General features: G+C 36.8%; 1 protein-coding gene across 5 annotated transcripts in view; it reads left to right on the top strand.

Moving 5' to 3' along the window:
• grip2b (glutamate receptor interacting protein 2b) overlaps nucleotides 1–21,776 on the top strand; it is a 72,456-nt gene that overhangs the window by 12,076 nt on the left and 38,604 nt on the right. For 4 of the 5 annotated variants that reach the window (XR_008393191.1, XM_053674199.1, XM_017450239.3 and 1 more), the window contains exons 3-10: nucleotides 1,175–1,310; nucleotides 3,230–3,375; nucleotides 4,990–5,076; nucleotides 5,265–5,340; nucleotides 9,766–9,911; nucleotides 10,277–10,424; nucleotides 11,235–11,404; nucleotides 20,821–20,961. Coding sequence is in view for 4 of the 5 variants with exons in the window: in XM_053674199.1 (XP_053530174.1) it covers nucleotides 1,175–1,310; nucleotides 3,230–3,375; nucleotides 4,990–5,076; nucleotides 5,265–5,340; nucleotides 9,766–9,911; nucleotides 10,277–10,424; nucleotides 11,235–11,404; nucleotides 20,821–20,961 (1,050 nt within the window). In the remaining variant the exon portion in view is untranslated. The remainder of the gene's footprint in view (nucleotides 1–1,174; nucleotides 1,311–3,229; nucleotides 3,376–4,989; nucleotides 5,077–5,264; nucleotides 5,341–9,765; nucleotides 9,912–10,276; nucleotides 10,425–11,234; nucleotides 11,405–20,820; nucleotides 20,962–21,776) is intronic. The other variant, XM_047149460.2, reaches the window with a different exon arrangement.

The following is a 21,776-nucleotide window of genomic DNA, read 5'->3' as shown; positions in this document are numbered from 1 at the left end:
GTGTATTTTTAAACAATTTGCAATGCAACTTGTGGAGATTTTGTGCTTGAATTGGTGAAATTGCACTTGCACAATATTGTTTTGCATGGGTGATGTTTGTTGGTCAATGAGACTTTTTAGCTGTACTCATGTTTGACGCACGTGAATCGAAGAGGGCTTTGGCTGAATGCGCATTGTGTTGACGTCGCATGACGCGTCTTGGCCCAAATCTGCGGTCATTTTGAAAAAATTGCAAGCTCCTTAGAATGTTGGGGCATTTGCTTGATTTTGCATTTATTTCATAAAATCGTGGTGGAACTGCCTTTGCACTGGGATGCGTATGTTAACAAAATGCAAATTTATCCATAAATTGCCAAGCGCATTCACAGCACAGCTGAATTACATGTATTAATGGCCACAAAAATCCATAATATTCCAGTAATTCAGCACAGCCATTACAGCACGTTGGCTACCACACGTTGGCTGTTGTTATAGGGTGCTATTTCTTTTGTCTTCATTGAATGGCTAGTCATACTTGTGGATTTGTCGTGGATTGCTGTCTTTCAAGTCAATGCCCGGGCTTCACATTTTTAATAAATTTGTGTGTGCAGTTGAAAGAAACAAGCAATTTAAAATGAAGCATAATCTGTGTACAGAATTACCAGTTGAGATTTACATTAGTGCGTGAACAGCAAACTTGCATGTAAATATGTACAAGCTTAGGAGAATGGTTTTACAAACTAACTGGATTATCTTGAATACTGCATTTCTTGTGTAAATGTTCCTGAGAGCAAGTCATGAGGTGTAATATACTTTAGGTCGCTAAAAACTAACATAAGATCTACAACTTTCTAATGAGACTATTTCATTGCGTAAATATTATGAAAATCAGAGTAATATTGGAACAGTGAAATTGATTCTGACAGCGCTATGGTACATAAGCTTTAAATGAGAGCACAGTTCACATATTTTTGTTCTGCTCTAAAAGAGGCACATTTTTATCTGAAGCCTACATGTGAAAAGCTGGTAAAGGTTAATGACTGTAAATAGCCTGCTGTTGTGTGGACAGTCATGGTGCTTGAATGTAATAAAACATCAGTGGCAGTGTTATTATGGGGTCAGTGTATTATTATTGTGTTGTTGACTCCAAGTTTTTGGCCTGGGCTGTCGCTTTGGCTCCTGTGTTTTTGGGCAGAAGAGCTGCGGGGGGTGACACTCGTGGAGCTGATTAAGAAGGAGGGCAGCACACTGGGTCTCACCATCTCAGGAGGAACAGACAAAGATGGAAAACCTCGTGTCTCCAACCTCAGACCAGGAGGCCTAGCAGCCAGGTGGAGTGCACACACACACACACACACACACACACACACACACACACACATGCATGCACATACAGTAAAATTAGTGATAGTATCCACAAAATTCAGTTAACTCAGACAGTGTTGAATTAACACTTACATAAATTAACATAAATTAAACCTCCAGTAATAAACTCAGGGTACTATTTTGATCCTGGCACTAGCATAATGTATTGGTATAATGCCAGCTCATTTTACTGGGCGTGAATCTTTTTTTTCCTGTTTGACACTAATTTGTTATTTTTGTGGCCAGAAAAGGAAAAAGCAGAAAGACACTTCCATTGGAGTGGGTCGTGTAGCCCAGAAATGAGGATGTTCCTAGATACCCATTAGCATAAATGCAAGAAGGAGTATTTTCCTGACCTTAAAGGAAAACACCTATTAACCTCTACTAAATGCTTTCTGTCTATACTCATCCCAATTTATTTATACTCATCCCTGTCTGTCTATACTCATTCCTGCCTATCTATACTCATCCCCATCTATCTATAATCATCTGTATCTGTCAATACTCATCCCTGTCTGTCTACACTCATCCTTGTCTGTTAATACTTATCCCTGTCTGTCTATACTCATCTCTGTCTGTCTACACTCATCCTTATCTGTTAATACTTGTCCCTGTCTGTCTATACTCATCTCTATCTGTCTATAGTCATCCTTATCTGTTAATACTTGTCCCTGTCTGTCTATACTAATCCCTGTCTGTCAGTACTCGTCCTTATATGTCTATACTCATTCCTATCTGTCAATACTAATTCTTATCTGTCTATGGTCATCACTGTCTGACTATATGGTCACAATTTGTCTATACTGTCTTTATTTGTCTATACTTGTTTTATTTATCTGATACTCATCTCTCTGTGAATACTCACCCCTCTCTGTGTACACATGTCCCTGTCTGTCTATAGCCATCCTTATCTGCCTATAGTTGTTCCTATCTGTTGATACTCATCCCTATCTGTCTAACATCTTTTGTCTATGTTTGTGCCTACAGTCTAAATTCTTCCCTATTTGAATACATTTGTCCCTTTTTGTCTGTGGTCATCCCTGTCTGTCTATACTCATAGCTGTCTACCTGTACTTGTCGCCGTGTTCCTGTAATTGTCCCTCTCTATCTAAAGTCATCCCTATTGTTCTTTCCTCACTCCTATTTGTGCATACTTCTCCCTATCTGTTCATTCTTATACCTTTCTGTCTATACTCATCCCTACCTGTTTTTTTGCCACAAATTTAATTTAACCATTAGAAATATCAGAATCATCCCCATGTGCATCTTTAGCAATACATTTTGGCAAATAGGTAAATAATGAACAGTAATGTATTGCATCAGAAATCAGTTAAAGCACCTTATGTGATAAAATGGGGGGGAAAATACCATTATTCTGATTCTTTTACTTGTTTATATACAGAATCCTCAGCATTATCAATGTTGTTAGGATATGAATAGCTTTCTGAGTGAAGTAAATGAAACAGAAATGGATTCAGTGATTAGGATTATGTTGTCGTGTGGTTCCCTATCCCATATGGCTTTGAAAGAAGGAAACTGGATTGCTGCTGGGTTTCTAACATGTTTTGATGAAGCATCACTATGCTAGGTCATGCAAGCCCAAAGGACAGTGTGAATAAACACTGTTCATTTCTCTAATTAGCATCTAAATGAGCATATGTTTACTTCCTGTGGCCTGTTGAACAGCGGATAAAGAATTCTCACTCTGGAAGACTGACTTACCATTCAACTGAAAATGACAATATCTGTTCTGATAAAGCTCTTACTCACACAACCGGAAGAACTACCTTATTAAAATAGTTTTGAAGTTAAATAACAGATACCAGAATTGTCTACACTGTATTATTCTCAATAATGGATCAAATCCTACATAACTGTGCTCCAGGAGTGACCAGCTGAATGTGGGCGACTATATAAAGTCAGTGAACGGCATCAATCTGACTAAGCTGCGTCATGATGAGATCATCAGCCTGCTGAAGAACGTGGGCGAGCGTGTAGTGCTGGAAGTGGAGTATGAGCTGCCTCCAGCCGGTAGGAAGTTGAGTATTGTGTCTTTGCTTGACATGTGGCATGTTCCTCCTGATATTGAATGTCTAAGTGAATATATACAGATATACAGATATATATATAGAGAGAGAGAGAGATACCATCTCACAGGGAAAGTGTTGACTAACTGTTTTAGTTTAAGCTGATAAAGAACAAAAAGTTCTTTAAAGTGTGTGACTTTTAAATCACAACTGCTGTGATTTTAATTACAGCACACATTATTGACAATGCAAGTATTGAACGAATGGTTCAACAAAAGCGTAAATAGTGTAAATAGGTAGCATTTTCCTAAAAGGAAAATATATACCTACAGTATATATTACACTGTAGCTTATACCACAGCACTTTTGAATACTCCATTCTGATTGGTCGGTGTAATTTTCTATAATAGCTGCTCTGACAGTAGTTCTGGCTGCAAGACAAATCATAGGTTTATATTAATGCACTCCTTCTAATACATTATAGTTTCTATAATAACAGCTAATTCGCAAAGACTTGTATGGAGACACTCCAGATAATATAAGGCTAATAATATACAGATTTTAAAGCATGCTGTTATTTAACAAAGAAAAAAAGAGTAATTGTTGATATTGTAAAGCTTTCAGAAAAAAGAAGATTATTTACGGAGTTGCTAGTGCCAGTACTTTGTAATCGTCAATACGTTTTCCGCCATGAAAGTCTTCAGGACAGAGGGCATTGAGCTTTGTGGTTTCTCTGTAACATGACAAGCTGTACTGTATAGACAGAGCCCTCCACTAATATTGGCACCCTTGGTAAATATGAGCAATGAAGGCTGTGAAAAATTGTCTTTATTGTTTAAGCTTTTGATCTTTTGTTAAATAAAAAAATTCACAAAAATACTCTGCTCTCATGGATATCAAACAGTTGCAAACACAACACAGGTTTATCCAATAAAAAATATCTTTGTTAAATATAGGTGTGCAACAATTGTTGTGGTATAAGATGAACAAACCACTTCAGGAAATGCTGTTATTGGAAAATAATATACTTGATTATCTTCCTATAACATGACACTCCATTGTGTTTTATTCCTTAAATAATATATGTAGTGGATGTGATTAAAAAAAAAAAAAAAAAAAAAAAAAAAAAACCTGCATTACCCAAATATTTGAGAATGTAAGCTCTTTTACTATACAAAAAAATTATTGAGCTTAGTTCTATTGTCAATAAAGTATTAATGCTGTAAACTGAGTAAGCCAGTTTTTGATAGCTCTGTAGTGGGCGCTCAGCTGTACAGTAGATTCATTCATCATGCATCACTACATGGACTATGAGAACAATTTTGTTTCTGTAATAAATGGGTCTGCAGGTGATTGTTTACCTGATGCCCTTCTCAGGCCATGTGGTTAAATTGTGTGATCGTAATTCTGTGATGCTTGTCCACAGGCTATCGTGTGTCTGGCAGATGTATTAGCCACTTTATAAGCTCAGTGATCTTGGCTGACCTTCCTGTCTATGTTAGTTTTTTTACTGTATTGTCTGCCAGGTTGGCCGCCTTCCCAGTAAAATGTGATAAATTAATGAACAAGGCGTGTCGGCGCTGTATTGCGTCCTGTTTTCTTTTTTATTTTTTTCCAGGATCAGACAGCACCTCAGGTGTTATATCAAAGACAATCGAGATTTGTTTACACAAGGAAGGCAATAGTTTTGGCTTTGTAATGCGGGGTAAGTGCATACACTTATATAATTAGTGTCAAATCCAGTTGATTTTAAATGAAAATAATAAACCATAGAAATTTAACCTATGGTAATAATTTTGGTGCATTCTGTAATGTATTTATTTGTATGTTTTGATAAATTGGACAATGGGCTGGTGTTTCAATCAGTTCTTGTATTTGTTATGGTATATAAAGGAGGCTCTCATGAAGACTGGCACAAAACTCGCCCATTAGTAGTTACATACATTCGGCCAGGAGGTCCCGCTGACAGGTAATGTTCAAAACAAGTTTTTACCTTTTCTGTAATGTTAACATTGCTGCTAGCAGACTGTTTTCAAGACTTTTTACAATAACAGGCTTTGCATACAGTTTGGGAAAATACGTATAAAGACACTTTTGTTTGTTATTATTTAACATACTTCCAGTGCATATAGTTGAGGCCATAAATTTGTTTTTTGGGGGGTTTTTTGTTTTGTTTTGTATTTAGTCCTTCCCTGAATAAGCCATTTCACATAACAGATTTTCATATAGTCCATAAAACACAATAATAACTGAATTTACACAAATGAAGCAGTTCAAAAGTTTACAGATTAGATCAGATTAGATTAGATTAGATTAGGCTTTCTTGTCTCCCTTAGGAGAAATTTGTCTTGGGCAATCGAGAGAAAACAGCCGACGTTACAACATAATAATCAAACTACAATTGACATACATTTACACCCAAAACTGTATAAACAGCAAAACATGCACACCATACAATAACCAAACATACACATATCATACACAATTTACATAGATAAGTTCCATCCATTCATCACAAATGCCCTATACCTGATTTTACCCAAATACGCTGTACTTTAATATGAGACCCATTTCCAACAGTGGCTATATAATGTTGAGATCCATCTTTTCATACTGAGGACAAGTGAGGGACTCACAACAATAAAAAGTGCAAACATTCACTGATGCTCAAGAAGGCAACGCGATACATTAAAAGCCAGGGGGATGTAAACCTTTGAACACGATGATCAGTATTATTATTTCATTTAAAGACCTTAAAGATCTTTTTTCATTTAGTACTGCCCTTCAGAAGCTACATAAGATTTTTATGTTTCCCAGAAGACAAAATAATAACAAAATCAAATCTGTTAGGGATAAAATAATTTTTAGGGAAAAAGTATTCAAACATCACAAATGACCAACATTACTAGTTTTTTCCAAAGATGTCGTTAGCAATTACAGCTTGCAAGACATTAAGAGGGAATTTGGATTTTTGCAGTACTGTTGTTCAATTTTGTCTTAAATTCCCCATGGTTATGAAGGTCCATCTGATGGATCTGCAATTTCAAAACAAAAATGTGTGCAACATATTGAGATATTTTAGCTGTATGATTGGGGTCATTGTGATGTTGTGGTTGTGTGGGTTGTGTGTATGATGTTCATACACACAACCCTTCTTTCTCCAAATATAATGAGCTGAATTATTTCCAAACTGCTCTACATTTGTTTCGTCTGACCAGAGTATATTGTTCCAAAAGGGTTCGGATTTGTCTACGTTTCATGTCAGTGTTTTCAGGGGGTGTAGGTACAGAGAAGATTGTGGTGCAGTTAATTGCTTATTGTTCTCTGTGTAACTGCTGTAGCTGCTTTAAGGTTGTCCTGCAATTCTTTTTGAGTGACTGTTGTCTTTTCTCTTACATTTCTTCTTTACTTTACCTTCATTAGTCTGAGCGCTTGTTGTGAAATCTTGCCTGATGGACTTGTCTAGGGACAATTAGTTGTTATTCCATGACATTTCCATCTGCATATTCAACCAACTGTACTGACAGGGATGTTCATTTTTATGTAACCTTAACAATAAGCCTTTATCAAGAAAAAGATATTCAGTCTACTGTGTCCAGACATTTGACTGGTATTGTACATCAAATGTAGAAAAATCCAGAAGCAGTCACGGTTGTAAATGGAAGTTCTTATTTTTAGCATTCGTTATATTAGATTGATTTCTCATTTTTAAATTGTACCTTGCTATCCCAGACTTATTATAAAATCATTATTTCTACTTAGTTTCACTTAAATCCAAGTTCAATATTTTTGTTCAAGGTATGTCATAAGGCATTAGTCTTGTGTGTTATATGGTAGAAAGCAGTACATTCCTACAAGCGAGGACTACACCCGAAGAAAATACCCAAGACTTGCACTTTATTGTAGTAGCGAAAAAAGAAAAATGACTTTGCAATTGCTAGGAGCAGTATGAAATTGTGCTGTATGAAAGTGTATCCGTGAAGGTTTAGGGTGATAGAATATATACTAAAACAGATTATAGTCTTCGGTAAGAAATTATTGAATGCACAGCACCTCAAATCAGTACAGGTCTGCTCAAACGCTGCTCAAATGAAATGTGACAGCTTGATAAATGTGCCTTTTCTGTTTTTGCTTGTTCCCTCAGAGAAACAGCAGTCCCTCTCTGGGTTAGTATTCTGCTTCCTGTATTATCTGGTTGTACAGACATTCTGTACAGTACAGTGTTGCGTGCTCTTTTCACGTATGAATATCAAAAACAAAATGACTTTAGTTTTGAAACATAAGCATATGGCTTGTAGTGATCTAGTCATGGATACACAATTCCTTTATTAGAATTAATAAAACAAATAGCAAAAGTCTAATTAAAAAAACATAATATGAGGCCCAATATGGCATGTACTTTGTATTTCTACTTGTAAGTAGAAATAGAATATGATAGAATAGGAACCACTTAGAATATGACTCAGCATTTGTTTACTTTCTATTTACATTAACGCCATATTTTTTCCCTCACGTGACCCAAATTACTCTATGCTGATCACTAATAGGTTGCCATGGTTTTAATTCTCGGCTAGTAAAATAGTCATCTACCTCCTGTTCAACACATAATACAGTATATACGCTGATCAGCCGTAACATTTAAACACCTGCCTAATATTGTGTGCCTGACCCCATAGTGCCAACAAAAAAGTTTTGACCCATCGAGGCATGTACTCCACGGACTAATGAAGGTGTGCTGCGGTATCTGGCACCAAGACTTGAGCAGCAGATCTTTTAAGTCCTGTAAGTTGTGAGGCGAAGCGTCCATGGATCGGACTTGTTTGTCCAGCACATCATACAGACGCTCGATTGAATTGAGATCTGGGGAATTTGGAGGACAAGTCAACACCTTGAACTCTTTTTCATGTTCCTCAAACCATTCCTGAACAATTTTTGTAGTGTGGCAGGGCACATAATCCTGCTGAAAGAGGCCACTGCCATTAGGTAATACTGTTGCCATGAAGGGGTGTACTTGGTCTGCAGCAATGTTTAGGTAGGTGGTACGTGTCAAAGTAACATCCACATGAATACCAGAACCCAAGTTTTCCCAGCATCCCACCTTATTCCATTGCTCCATGGTCCAGCTCTGATGCTCTCGTGTCCATTATAGGAGCTTTCGGTGATGGACAGGGGTCAGTGTGGGCACTCTGACCAGTCTGCTGCTACAAAGCTCCATACACAAAAAGCTGAGATGCATTATGTGTTCTTGCACCTTTCTATCAAAGCCAGCATTAACTTTTTCAGCAGTTTGCGCAACTGTAGCTCTTCTGTGGGATCGGACCAGACAGGTTAGCCTTCCTCCCCATGTGCATCACTGAGCCTTGGGCACCCATGACCCTGTCACCGGTTCACCGGTTGTCCTTCCTTGGACCACTTTTGGTAGGTAATAACCACTGCATTCCAGGAACACCCCACAAAGCCTGTCTTTTTGAAGATGCTCTGCTTCCAACACATCAGCTTCAAGAACTGATTGTTCACTTGCAGCCTAATATAGCTCACCCCTTGACAGGTGCCACTGTAACAACATAATCAATGTTATTCACTTCACCTGTCAGTGGATTTAATGTTATGGCTGATCAGTGTATGTACACCAAATGTTGTTGTTTTTTTTTGCTAGCTTCTTTATGCTAACTATCATAACTACAGTCCAACACAGTGTATATACTGTATACCCGTGACCCAGTGTATATACTGTACACACACACACACACATTATATATATATATATATATATATATATATATATATATATATATATATATATATATATATATATATATATATATATATTATCGGTGCACATTTGAAGTGTTACTTTGCAAGAATGAAACTTTTTTTAGTTCAGTTGAGCTCAGTATCTTTATTGTTCCTCAAATGAAAATTAACTTTGCCTTTAGGTATAGCAGATTACCAGCATATGCATTAAAATTTTACATGTTCATTTCAGCTGAAATTTGATATGGACTTTTAAACTTAGGTTGTCATTTGCAGAATAGGAAACTTTATCCACTTCATCTCCTCCACTCCTATCCACTCCACTTGGATGTTGGTTACAGTTTCAAAGAGCTTGAGTTCAGTTTAAAAGTATAAATATTGTATAGGTATACATACTCACTGTTAACTTAAAGGAATAAAATATCAGAACATTTCCAAGCAAAATTACCTGTAACATGGCTTTTCAGTTTTAACAATGTGTTTCCATAAAAATAATGTAACAGTCCAAACAAAAGCTTTGAGCAGTTCTGCTTTACCTTACCCACTCTAGCAGTAACTTCATCAGTAAGGGCTGGAATTTGCAAGGGTGTTGACTAACAAACCATATGATTGGTCCTGCTTGGCTTGATGTCTTTTGCAGAGAGGGCACACTGAAGGCAGGTGATCGGCTCCTCAGTGTGGATGGTGTGCCGTTACACAGTGCCAGCCACAGTGAAGCCCTTAATGTGCTGGCACAGTGTAGCCAGGAGGCCATCTTCCAAATTGAATATGATGTGACCATTATGGGTGAGTGGAGACATTGCACTTGACCTTTTCCCAGTAGCTAAACCCAAGGATCAACCATGGGTCTGGGCCTCCTTACATGTCACAAGCCAGTTTTTGACCATTGTATGTAGTATACTGCGCATATGTAGCAACATCATGTGTGTAAATTCTTCGTCATTTTTAACACTTACACATCTGGACAAACCTTAACAATGATAAATGACTATAACTACAATACTTGTAGAAATAAAAAAAATGAATTGTTATATAAAACTCTATAAACTAAAAATGGCTGGCATTATAATTTATAATTTTTTTTAAGAATCTGTTGTCTAATCCACTGTGCTGTGTGTAGTAGCTGTGTTTGTAATGCTTATTATTTTTAGATTCAGTAACAAATGCCTCTGGCCCATTGCTGGTGGAAATAGCCAAATCTCCTGGAGCAAGTCTGGGCATCACATTAACTTCTGCCACACACAGGAACAAACAGGTGATCATCATTGACAAGATCAAAGCTGCCAGCGTGGTCGACAGGTGATGATTTTTGCCTTTCTGTAACTACTGTTTTCTCAATTAAAATAACGTACGTTCCTGTGTAATGTGTGATAGTGAGAGGCCAGGTGCAAGTGTATCCAATATACTCAGCATATTATTTTTTAGGGGCAGGCCCTGAATCGGTGTCCGTAGTAGGTTTCATAACACAGGCAGGCAAAAATAAACAAACAAAAAAATCATAACTGGGTCACGGGTTTTTATTGGTGATGTGACTGCTGACAGAAGTAGCAGGATGAATTCTTTAGTGTATAGAGCTTTACTTTCTGCTCAGATTCAGTCAAATGTGTATAGGATTCACAATACAGATGGATAATGATCTAAGACATACAGCAACCCAAGAGCTTCTTAAAGCAAAGAATATTCTTAAATGGCCGAGTCAGACACCTCACCTCAACCCAACTGAGCATTCTTTTCACTTACTGAACAAAAAACTGAAGGCAGAACGACCCACAAATAAGCAGGCTTGGCAAAGCATCTCAAGGTAGGAAACGTCCAGCAGTCCTCGAATACAAAGGATTTGCATCTAGGTAATACAAATAATCCTTATATTTATAATTATGTTTGTCCAACTACTTTTGAGCCTGTGAAAATGAATTAAAACTTGAACTAAAGCTGAAAGTCTACACTTCAATCAGATCTTGATTGCTTCATTTCAAATCCATTTGTGTGCAGAGACAAAATTACAAAAATCCGTATGGACCTGACTGTACATATGTCTCTAGTACCGGCCTGCGCTGCAACTAACAACTCTTTATTCACTATATCCAACAAATCTGTGCGTTTTTACAGATCAGGAGCTTTACACGTAGGTGATCACATCCTCACCATCGACAGCACAAGTACAGAGCACTGCACCATGCTGGAGGCCACTCAGCTGTTAGCCAGCACCTCAGATGTGGCCAAGCTAGAGATCCTTCCTGCTCATCACATGCGATTGACCAGCAAAGCTCAGGACACTGGTGAGTGAGTTTCAGCCTCAGAGAGGCATTGACAGATCTTGTGCCTCCTCAGGAATTTTACAATAATTGAAAGAAAAATGCACTCACTGAATGTACATCAAGTCAAGTACATCTTATCTCTTTTCTCATTTGAACTTACAATTACTGTCCTCCATGTTCACAAGCAGACCTACTGTGACACTTACAGTCCACATCCACCCTTCTCCTCCCCTTTTCCTGCTTCCGTCCCAAGCATATCTTTCTCTAAGACAGTCTGATGATAATCACCTGTGATTATTTGCATCAGGATAAATTGCACTAATGAAGCCCGAAAAAGGAATGCTTGCCCCTATTGTTAAACTGTAAACGTTGTGTAAACAGTCATTAGGACCTTTGGATGGATTCAGAGGCTTTTTTGTTTCATTATCAGACATTGGGGCAGAACAATGTTATTTGAAAGAAATAATACACAACATGGAGCTAAAGGTGAATGGAGTTACTGTTACTGCACTGATTATTTTGCAATGGCAACATGTTCCAAAGTAAATTTATCTGCCAAACAATTTAAATGTTTCATTTATTAAAGAATGACTTGCCATAATTTTTTATCTGTTTCTAATTAAGTTTAATGTTATGGAACATTCACTAAAGTTAGTTCCTATTATCACTTACATTATAGCAACTATATACAATCATTAACATCTATGGATTAGCAGTAGCATTTATGGTTTTTGATTCCTTGCAATGAGAGACGCCTGAAAACAAGACTTTTTTTTTGTTTGCTTGTTTGTTTGGCTAATAGAGTAGTCAGACCATTCTTGTGAGGCAATAGAAAACACAACTTCAAGACTGTGGTGCATTTGGTGCCTCTGAAATACGCTAGGGTTTGTGTTTTAAAATACAAAAAATTCTCCATACCTATGTGCTTGCAAAGGGCATCATTATCACTCATTTGTAAACGTAAGTCGAAACTAACAAAAATGTCCACTGGAAAAATCCATTAAAAGTCAAACACACAGAGGGCTGGAAAAACAAAATGACTACGACCTTGAAAGAAAAAGGCAGAAGTGGAAGTTATTTTAACTCACTACTATGCCAATAAAAAAAAACATTGAAGCGTAATGGCACCTGAAAAAGTCAAAATCTAGAGACAAATTACAGAAAAGGTGTATTAGGTGCAAATTAAGTGAGGTGTTAAGAAAATGCTCAGTGCAGACAGACCAGCTACTCTTCCATTTATACGGCACCATTTTTTTTGCATAATTGAATTTTATTGTGTTTTATTTGTCTTCATTTATGGATTTGTATTGGCTTACTTTCATTATTTTTTGTATTCTTTAATTAATGCCAATAAAAAAAATGACTGGGTTTCACAAAATTCTGATGGTAGTATCCTTAGTTCCTAACTGTTTTTGGTAGAGACCCCAAAGCACTTCTGTAAGTTGCTATGGATAAGGGGGTCTGATAAACGTTGTAAACATAATAAAAATAAGCCATTTAAAACTGATAATACACCATAATCCATATGTAAACGTGCAGCAACCCATGCGAGCAACTCAAGGTTTACATGAGCAAGTGTTCTTATACTTAAATTTGCACACAGTCAGGAGCATGAGTAGGATATGTAAATCCCCCCCCAAAACACAAGGTTTTCATGAATACCAAATTTCTTCTGTAAATGCTCCTACAAATAATTTACAAATAAATCTAGTCGTGTCCTGCTTTATAAATGAAGCTCAATGTCAGCAGCGCTGTATAATATTTTCACGCTATGAAGTTGGGCTTATTAATGTTGTATTTTATTTGTATTATATGTTGTGTAGAAAATTATATTTTAAAGGAAATTGCATTATATTAAACTGATATAAAAAAAAATGATTTAATTCCCTCATTTAAAATATATGGTCTGACCTCCCCACATCCTGGCATACTCTAACAGACCATATAAAGAGTATTTTGAGGTTTTTTTCTTTTTTTTTTTCTTAAATGGTTTCTTAATTTGGTTATGTTTGTAATCCATAAAGCTAGACTTGTGATTTAATAAACAGTGTGGTGACTTAGAAATTTGTTGAGCAATCATTTATTGTAATAAATGTTCTGTATTACTGATTGGTGTAAAATAGGGTACCATAGTCATTTTTATACTATGCATTTTGAATTCTAATCTCACTGGAGTACATGGATAGGACCTAAATGAGGACACTGGGAGAAGGAACACACATATGCACACAGCTATCCCACTCTGTCATCTCAACTGCTGTCATCTCTTTTAATTAGCCTCTCTTTCTGTTTAATGCCGCCCCTGGAGCTTTGGTGCGGAGGCTAGATTTAATTATGGAGACGCACTCACACCCAGACCCTCACAGAAAGAGAAACTCAAATCAGGCTTGTGGGGTTTTTGAGCTCAGTTTGTGACCTCTTAAAATAGCTGTAATAATAAACAATTTAGGGTGGCAACCATGGTGCAGTAGGTAGTAGCTACCTCACAGCTTCAGGATCCCTGGTTTGATCTTGCGCTTGGGTTACTATCTGTATGGAATTTCAAAAGTGCTCCTCATGTCCATGTGGGCTTCCTTCATGCTCTCTGGTTTAATCCTAAAAACATGCCAATAGGTCAGGGGTGTCCAAACATTTTTCAAACGGGACCAGATTAGACCATATCACAATACCCAAAGGCCAATCACCAAAATACTATTTATGAATAATGTAAAATATTAAATATTTACATACTTCTCTACCCTCTCATCTGCTGAATATGATTTGCATTGCTTTATGATTTGTTTCATAATGTCTCATGATATTCAATACCTTAATTAACATAACAGTCTCTTGACATATGTATTTGCTATGGCCTGCTGTGGAAATGCCCGACATACACTGGGGGATGCTAGTTGAATGTTTTTGTTGTTGTTATTTATTTGTTTTTTGTATGTTTTTTAAAAAATATATATTTTGTATGTGTGTATGGGGGTGGGGGGATATGGGGCACTTTCTGATGACTGGAGTGTAAATATAATATAATTATAAACATAACTATATATAAACACATAAATATTGAATACCTCTATAATATATAATAACATTACACTTATGTCATGTCCCCTGCAAAAAAATATGCTTTCTTGAGTATCAAGACAGGTACATGAAAGGTCAATGAACAACATTCATGAACAAAGCAAACACTGTTCAATCAAAATAATCTCTGCTTGGAGAGAATTATTTTTATTATTATTTTTTATTATTTCATGTAGGATAGCATAAATGTGGATATAATACTTAGCAAGCTATGTGTGAAAGTAAATTAAGATGAATAAAGGTGTTTTTACTATCGCATCTGTTAAAGTAAATGTTTGTTATTTTTGCCTCCGTTAAGACTACGCTAAATTATCTGAGGTGGTTTGATTGGTCCTGTTAGGACGCAGCGTTCCCATTGGCTGCAGCCTGTAGCCTGTATGGCCAATCACAAAAGTTAACATTGTGCAACCACACACACAGGATATCCTCGTTACGCTTATGTGTGGAACTCACATCTATGCTGGGAACTCGCTTTCGAGTGGATAAAAGAGGTAGCCAGTTTGAACTGGAATGCCGTCCCCCTTTTGAAATTCACTCTACGGACTCAGTCCCCCCGTGTGAGGATTGAAATTTTGTGACAGAATTCTCTGACTAAGTCACAGAATTGAATTGAAAAGTCACAGAATCTAAAATAATTTGGAAATGTTATTAATGTGTGGGTCATAATTCATAAACAGTGAGCAGGCAGCAGGTGGGAAAAAAACACATGGATAACCATGAACCCACACTAAATGGGTCACTATTAACTGTTGATTTGGAGTTTGTTAATTAGCTGGATTTTGCTGATTTGTTTTTGAAAGAGCTGGACTGTGACAAGTTTGCCAAAAAAAAGTAAGAGTTTCTTGTGTTGGTTGTTCTTTTTTCTGCTCCAATGTTCTTCACAGTGTTCCTATCTTGGGAAAAGTATATCTATACTGCACATGTTCATCCTACTCAGGTCCAATAAATAATCTGCTTGAGAGCCTCCTAGATGCAGTCCTGCGTCATAGATGCTTCCTTGTCTTTGATTTGTCTGCGTCAGTAGACAAACCTTCACAGAAGGAGAATGCCTTTTCTATTATGCCCTGCATTGCTTAACAGGAAAGGTTGTTAAGATTACAGCACCTCTGCCCTCAGGCCAATTCATGCATGTGGATGGTTCTTCCAGGGTATGATTCATGCTGCTGATTCTTCACAGCGATGATATGTGGGTCAGCTCCCAGCAAGCACAAAACGCATGCAGGAGGGCAGAAATGGGAAATGTGTATTAGAAAGTGTGCATCATATACCCCAGTGAGACTTTAATGAAGAATTGAAAGCCAGGAGTGAAGCTTGCTTTGATGTTACCAGCAGAGATAATGGGGAAAAAAGTATAATTTAATATACTGGCCTTCACCTCATGAGAATTTAATCACATTCTCATTACTATATCTCAGAATGAAAAGTGTGAAAATGTGTCGTGACTTGGGATAGGGCACTAACTTTGACTGGCTTTAAGAGTTGAATATTTTTCACCAGAAACGAGGGTTAGCTTGAATTCATTATCAACAACATAGTCAAAGAATTTGACATGCCTTTTAAAGCCAATATGGTAATCTCCTTACTGAATTTAAGCTCCAGAGAGTCACGTAGGGATGTCTGCTCTCACATCAAAACCAAGTTTCTTCAGGCAGACAAGCTTAGTATAAGCTGTGTGAAGCTTGGATTTTATGACCGGTGATCGAAGATTATTAGGTCTCCCATTTTTCTATAGTTTCTGAGTGACAGGAAATGCTACCTGCTTCTTAATGTCTGTTCTTCACTCGAAGGTTTGGCAGGAATATGTGCAGATTAGTCACACTTAAATTTCGTACTATGTTGGAGGGCTGCAGATGTCAGTAAACGACTTAATGTGCAGACCCCAACACACACACACAAACACACACACGCACACACGCAAAAGGTTTAGGATGTTTTAAAGCTCCTTATATTTTTCCCTTACTGAGAGAGAGGCTAAAAGTGATACTGTTTAGCATGCGTGCCATGCAAAGTTCCTGTCTCTATTAAAATGAATAGGAAGATTAAGTGTCAGGTGTTTATACCAGAGTGGTGTGGAATTCTTGAATCTGACTGCTCAGAAAGTGCTGATTAATTTTCTATTACAGCAGCTCGGATAATAGTGATGGCTGTAATTCAAATCACAGGTTTATAATAATGTGCTCATTCTAATACATTATTATATCTATAGTAACAACTTACAGAAGGACACTCCACATAATCTAAGGCTAATAATAAACAGATTTTATAAGGAAAAACATATCATTGTTGACATGTGTAATTTACCATTTATATGTGTAAGCTTTGTGTAAGGAATGTTTATTTAACATTTATGGGATTCTCCAGTGTCAGTGCTTTGTAAAGTCTTAAGAACAGAGTGTTTTCTGGACACTTTGTGGTTTCTTGGTAAACATGAAATTGTATTATTATTAACTTAAAGAGAGAGTGAGAGAGAGAGAGTGAGAGAGAGAGAGTGAGAGAGTGAGAGAGAGAGAGTGAGAGAGAGAGAGAGAGAGAGAGAGAGATAGAGAGAGTGAGAGAGAGAGAGAGAGAGAGAAGAGTTTGGTGAATGAATGACTGTTTATCAGTTATAATGTAAGTGATAGCAGGAGCCAGTTTGTCCTCTATGTGGAATGTCCACAGAATTTTCAATATTTCTGCATAAATATGACCTAAAACATAAGATTTTCACACAAGTCCTAAAAGTAAATAAAGAGAACCCAATTAAACAAAATATTATACTTGGTCATTTCTTTATGGAGGAAAATGATCCTATATTGCATACCTGTGAGTGGCAAAAATATGTGAACCTTTGCTTTCAGTATCTGGTGTGACCCCCTTGTGCAGCAAAAACTAAATGGTTCTTTTAACTGTTGTTCAGTCCTGTACATAGGCTCGAAGGAACTTTAGCCCGTTCCTCAGTACAGAACAGTTTTAACGCTGGGATGTTGGTGGGTCTCCTACCATGAACTGCTTGCACAATATTTCTATTGGGTTAAGGTCAGGACTTTGACTTTCTTTTTAGAGAGCAATACCTTTCTCCTTGCAACGCTACCATGCACACCATTGTTGTTCAGTGTTCTCCTGATGATGGATTCAAGAACATTAACATTAGCCAATGTGAGAGAGACCTTTATTTACTTAAAAGTTACCCTTGGTTCCTTTGCGACCTCGCGGACTATTACACGTCTTGCTCTTGGAGTGATCTTTGTAGGTTGACCACTCCTGGGGAGCGTAACAATGGTCTTGAATTTCCTCCATTTGTATACCATCTGTATATCTGTGGATTGGTGGAGTCCAAACTCTTTAGAGATAGATTTATAACTTTTTGCAGCCTGATGAGCATCAACAACTCTTTTTCTAAGATCCTCAGAAATCTCCTTTGTTCATGTCATGATACACTTCCACAAGCGTGTTGTGATGATCAGATTTCTCTTCTTTAAATTAAACAGGGCGCTCACTCACACCTGATTGTCATCCTGTTGATTGAAAACTCCTGACTCTAATTTTACCTTCACATTAAACTGCTAATTCTAGAGGTTCACATACTTTTGCCACTCACAGATATTTAATATTGGATAATCTTCCTTAATAAATAAATGAATATTTAAGTATAATATTTTTGTCTAATTTGTTCAGTTGGGATCTCTTTATCTGCTTTTAGGACTGAAAATGTGAAAATTATGTTGTTTTAGGACATATTTATGCATATGAGAGAGAGAGAGAGAGAGAGAGAGAGAGAGAGAGAGAGAGAGAGAGAGAACATTCTAAAAGGTTCTGAAACTTTCAAGCACCACTATAATTAAATGTAACTTCCATAATAATGGAAGTAATACATTAAAATAATAATAATTATGATGTCCTAAAAGATGTTAGTTTTGGCAAATTGCTTTGTTATAAGAGTAATGACTGGGTTATACAGTTACAAGAAAGCGATCCGCTTTGTGGAACACTTTCCTAACGCAGCACCCACTCTCTTGTTTTATCCTTTACATATAAGTAAAAACATTAAAAAATTAAAAAAAAAAAAAAAAAAAGTAAAAATGGGCACATATTCCCTTACATGTTCAACAGCAGTCCCTAATCTCATCAAAGATGCAAAGATGTGCCGCATTTATGTTCCTTGAACTGATGGTACAAAAGACCCTTGAGGATATCCCAGTGGCAAGCGTGTGTATTTTAAACCCTCATTTTAGTTCAGTTTTTTCTGCTGTAGACATGATGATAAAAGATACCTGCACTGATATTAAACTCTTTATTGTTATCAGACAAAATTGCACTTTTATCCTCATTTTCTCAGTTTGTTTAAGTGAATACTAAAAGATAAGGATAAAATATTATTAGTGGGAACTGAATAAACATTCAGTCTAAATTGAAAATACACTATATGGCCAAAAAATGTGTCCATAAATTATTGGCCACATAGTATGTATGTAGAGCAACGGCAGCATATCTCAGGCCACAAAAAGCACATGGGGGCCACAGGGTATACTGCTACCCCAAATGCCAGCCAAAGATCAACCCATCAACCCTGAATGGTGACTGAAATTATTATTAACGCATGTAAATCATGTATTGGGCCAAAGCCTTTGAGTATTATTATAACTTAAATAATCTGTGAAGCAAACACAGTAAAATTCATTTTGCACGAAATAACAAATCAGATATTTTGCAAACTTTGTGGTGCAGGAGTAGCCAATATATGATTGTAAACTGAATTGATTAGGTGTATGTCCGTTTCTCTAAAGCATGGACCTAAACACCTTGATCAAAGCATGACAATTCACTATTTGAGGAGATCACATTTAACTAGCAAGCTTTACGCACTGCATTTATTAACTGGTTCCTTAAACAACATGATCTTTGCAGGAAGATGTCCTATGCAAGATTAAAAAGCAAATAAAAACCATTTCCATATTCTTTTGGTGAATTGATTTTCTTTTCTTTTCTTTAGATTGAGGTGTCAAAGTACGTTATCGGCGTTGGACAGGTTTTCCCAGGCCACCACACATTTTACATTCATATCAGAATTTAACCTTTTTTTTTTTCTTTTTTTTTTTTTTTTTTTTCCACATTTAATCGCTATTTTTCTTGACAAGCAATTATGTATATGTGTCTCAAGTTTCTGTTTACTCTTCCAGGAGATCTCATTGAGATCTGAAAAAATAACTCAAAAACCTCATTTAAAAATTGTTTTCTCCTCATAACTTGCACTCAGTTATTCTAACCCTAGCAAAATGGCAGGAGGCAATTTGCGAGACATGTAGACCAGTAACCTTCACGCATTTTGTGTAGGACCGTTACATTTTAAAATTGGAGTAACAGCAACATCCTGGGAGGCCTGCCCCTTTCACCCAATCTCACATTAGTAGCTCTCACTTTCTGTCAAAGTAAACATTATAACAATATAACAGGAAGTCTCTCATTTTGCAAAAGCTGTGTACTGAGCCATTAAGGAATTGGTGTGAAAGCACTCTTATCATAACGATTGAGATTATATCATAATGCCATGTGGATGTCATGATTCTCAATGAACAAGATTTTATAAAAGCCATATGGTTTGAAGCTGTCATGCACATACAAAATGATCTTGTCTTATGCAACATACGTTGTTTGGAAGAATGTTGGATGAGATGCTAAAGCCCAGAGCAACAAACATAAGCATACTTGACAGACCACACACACCCACACACAAATTTATTCATCCTGCCTCTAGCAGGAAGGACACCATTAACCCGATCCAAATGAGCTTCCTCGTTGTTTTGCAGAAGCATTCATTTTTTTCCACACCAGTGTTTCAGAATGGAGATTATCATTGAAATACGGCTTTAGCTGGCCTTCGGGACTCCAAACGAAGCATTTTAAGCGTTGTTACCAGGGGGAATATTAATGAACCCAAACATATGACTGACTTTTTAGCTACACTAGTTTATGCTCTAAATGCAGCGAACCCTATTAGTGAGATAATATTCAATTTTGTTGTGCACAACATTTTAATGGGTCATCTCAGCTAGTTGCTGGTTTTTTTTTTTTTTTTTTTTTTAATTTTTGTTATTTGTTGTTGAGTTTTGAAAACACATTATGCAAGAATGAATTACCAAGCATGACATTTAGAAGACAACTAACAGCTGTCTCCGACGTGCTATCAAAAAGTTGGCGGTATTGTATTTGTAGTGATGGTGAGTGTTAAAATGTCATTGGGACATTATTCAAATGTGAATAATTTGCTGTTTTAGTCAGGTCAAAGAACAGCTGAGTAATGCTTTATGTGTTGGTGAATAGCAGCAGTGCATGTTTGAATTTCGGCTGGATGTGTGATAGTAATGGTGATGTATGTGTGTGTGCAGTGAAGGTCCAGAAAAGCGACCACCCACATTCTTGGGACCCGTGTGTGAACTACTGCCATTCTCAGCATACTACTCACTGTAAGACTTCCACGTGGATGTCCACCTCGAGCAATGCATCCAGCACTCAGGACTACTGCAAATGTAAATATGTGCAAAAGAACATGCTGTGAATAACACACACAATGGTATCATTGCAGGTTGAGTACTTAAATGTATTCCTTCTCATTCATTAGCTAGACACACTGAATTTGTGTAACCATGTCTCATAATTTGAAGATATGTTGACATTGAAAAAGCTCAGAATTGTACATTATGGGGGTTATTACTGTGATAGTGAAGCACTGATTCAGAGAAATGATTATAAATCTGTTTAGCGTTCGGTTTAGTTCACTCTGTTTCTGCTTCCTAATATATAAGTAATAAAACATGAGTGCTTTTATAGGAAAATAATCGACAATAAACGACAGCATATTTGCCCACAAATGCAAAATTTAGTTATTTAATGAATGACACACTTGTTTTAGCAGTTTATAGTTACATATAAGTTTGTGGAATGTTAATAAAAACAAGGTGCTTACGTTGTAATAGCTATAAATAGCTACAAACCTTTATAGCTTGACATTCTTGAAGATAAGACAGAAAAGCTTAACATCCTATGTCCTTGGACTTTCCTGTGTCAGAAAACTTAGATACGAGAAACAGCCTTAGATAAAAGCACTGACACGGGAGACTCCTTCCATAAATGTTAAATGAACATTTTCATACCAAAAGGTTCACCATATCACCAATACTTCAGTGTGGTTTTTGGTTCTTTGTTTGTTTTTTGTTTGTTTTGTATCTGTTTATTGTTGTTAGCTTTCAGACTATATGGGGCGTCTACTTTAGGCCCTGTGTATGTTGATACTATGGAAACAATAATGTGTTAGAACGAGCACATTAATATAAACTTGTGATTT

The sequence above is a fragment of the Ictalurus punctatus genome, chromosome 21 (genome assembly GCF_001660625.3).
Source record: "Ictalurus punctatus breed USDA103 chromosome 21, Coco_2.0, whole genome shotgun sequence".
In the NCBI taxonomy this organism is placed as follows: Eukaryota; Metazoa; Chordata; class Actinopteri; order Siluriformes; family Ictaluridae; genus Ictalurus; species Ictalurus punctatus.
The sequence above is the reverse complement of the archived record's forward strand: the minus strand, read 5'-3'. Positions and strand labels throughout refer to the sequence as shown.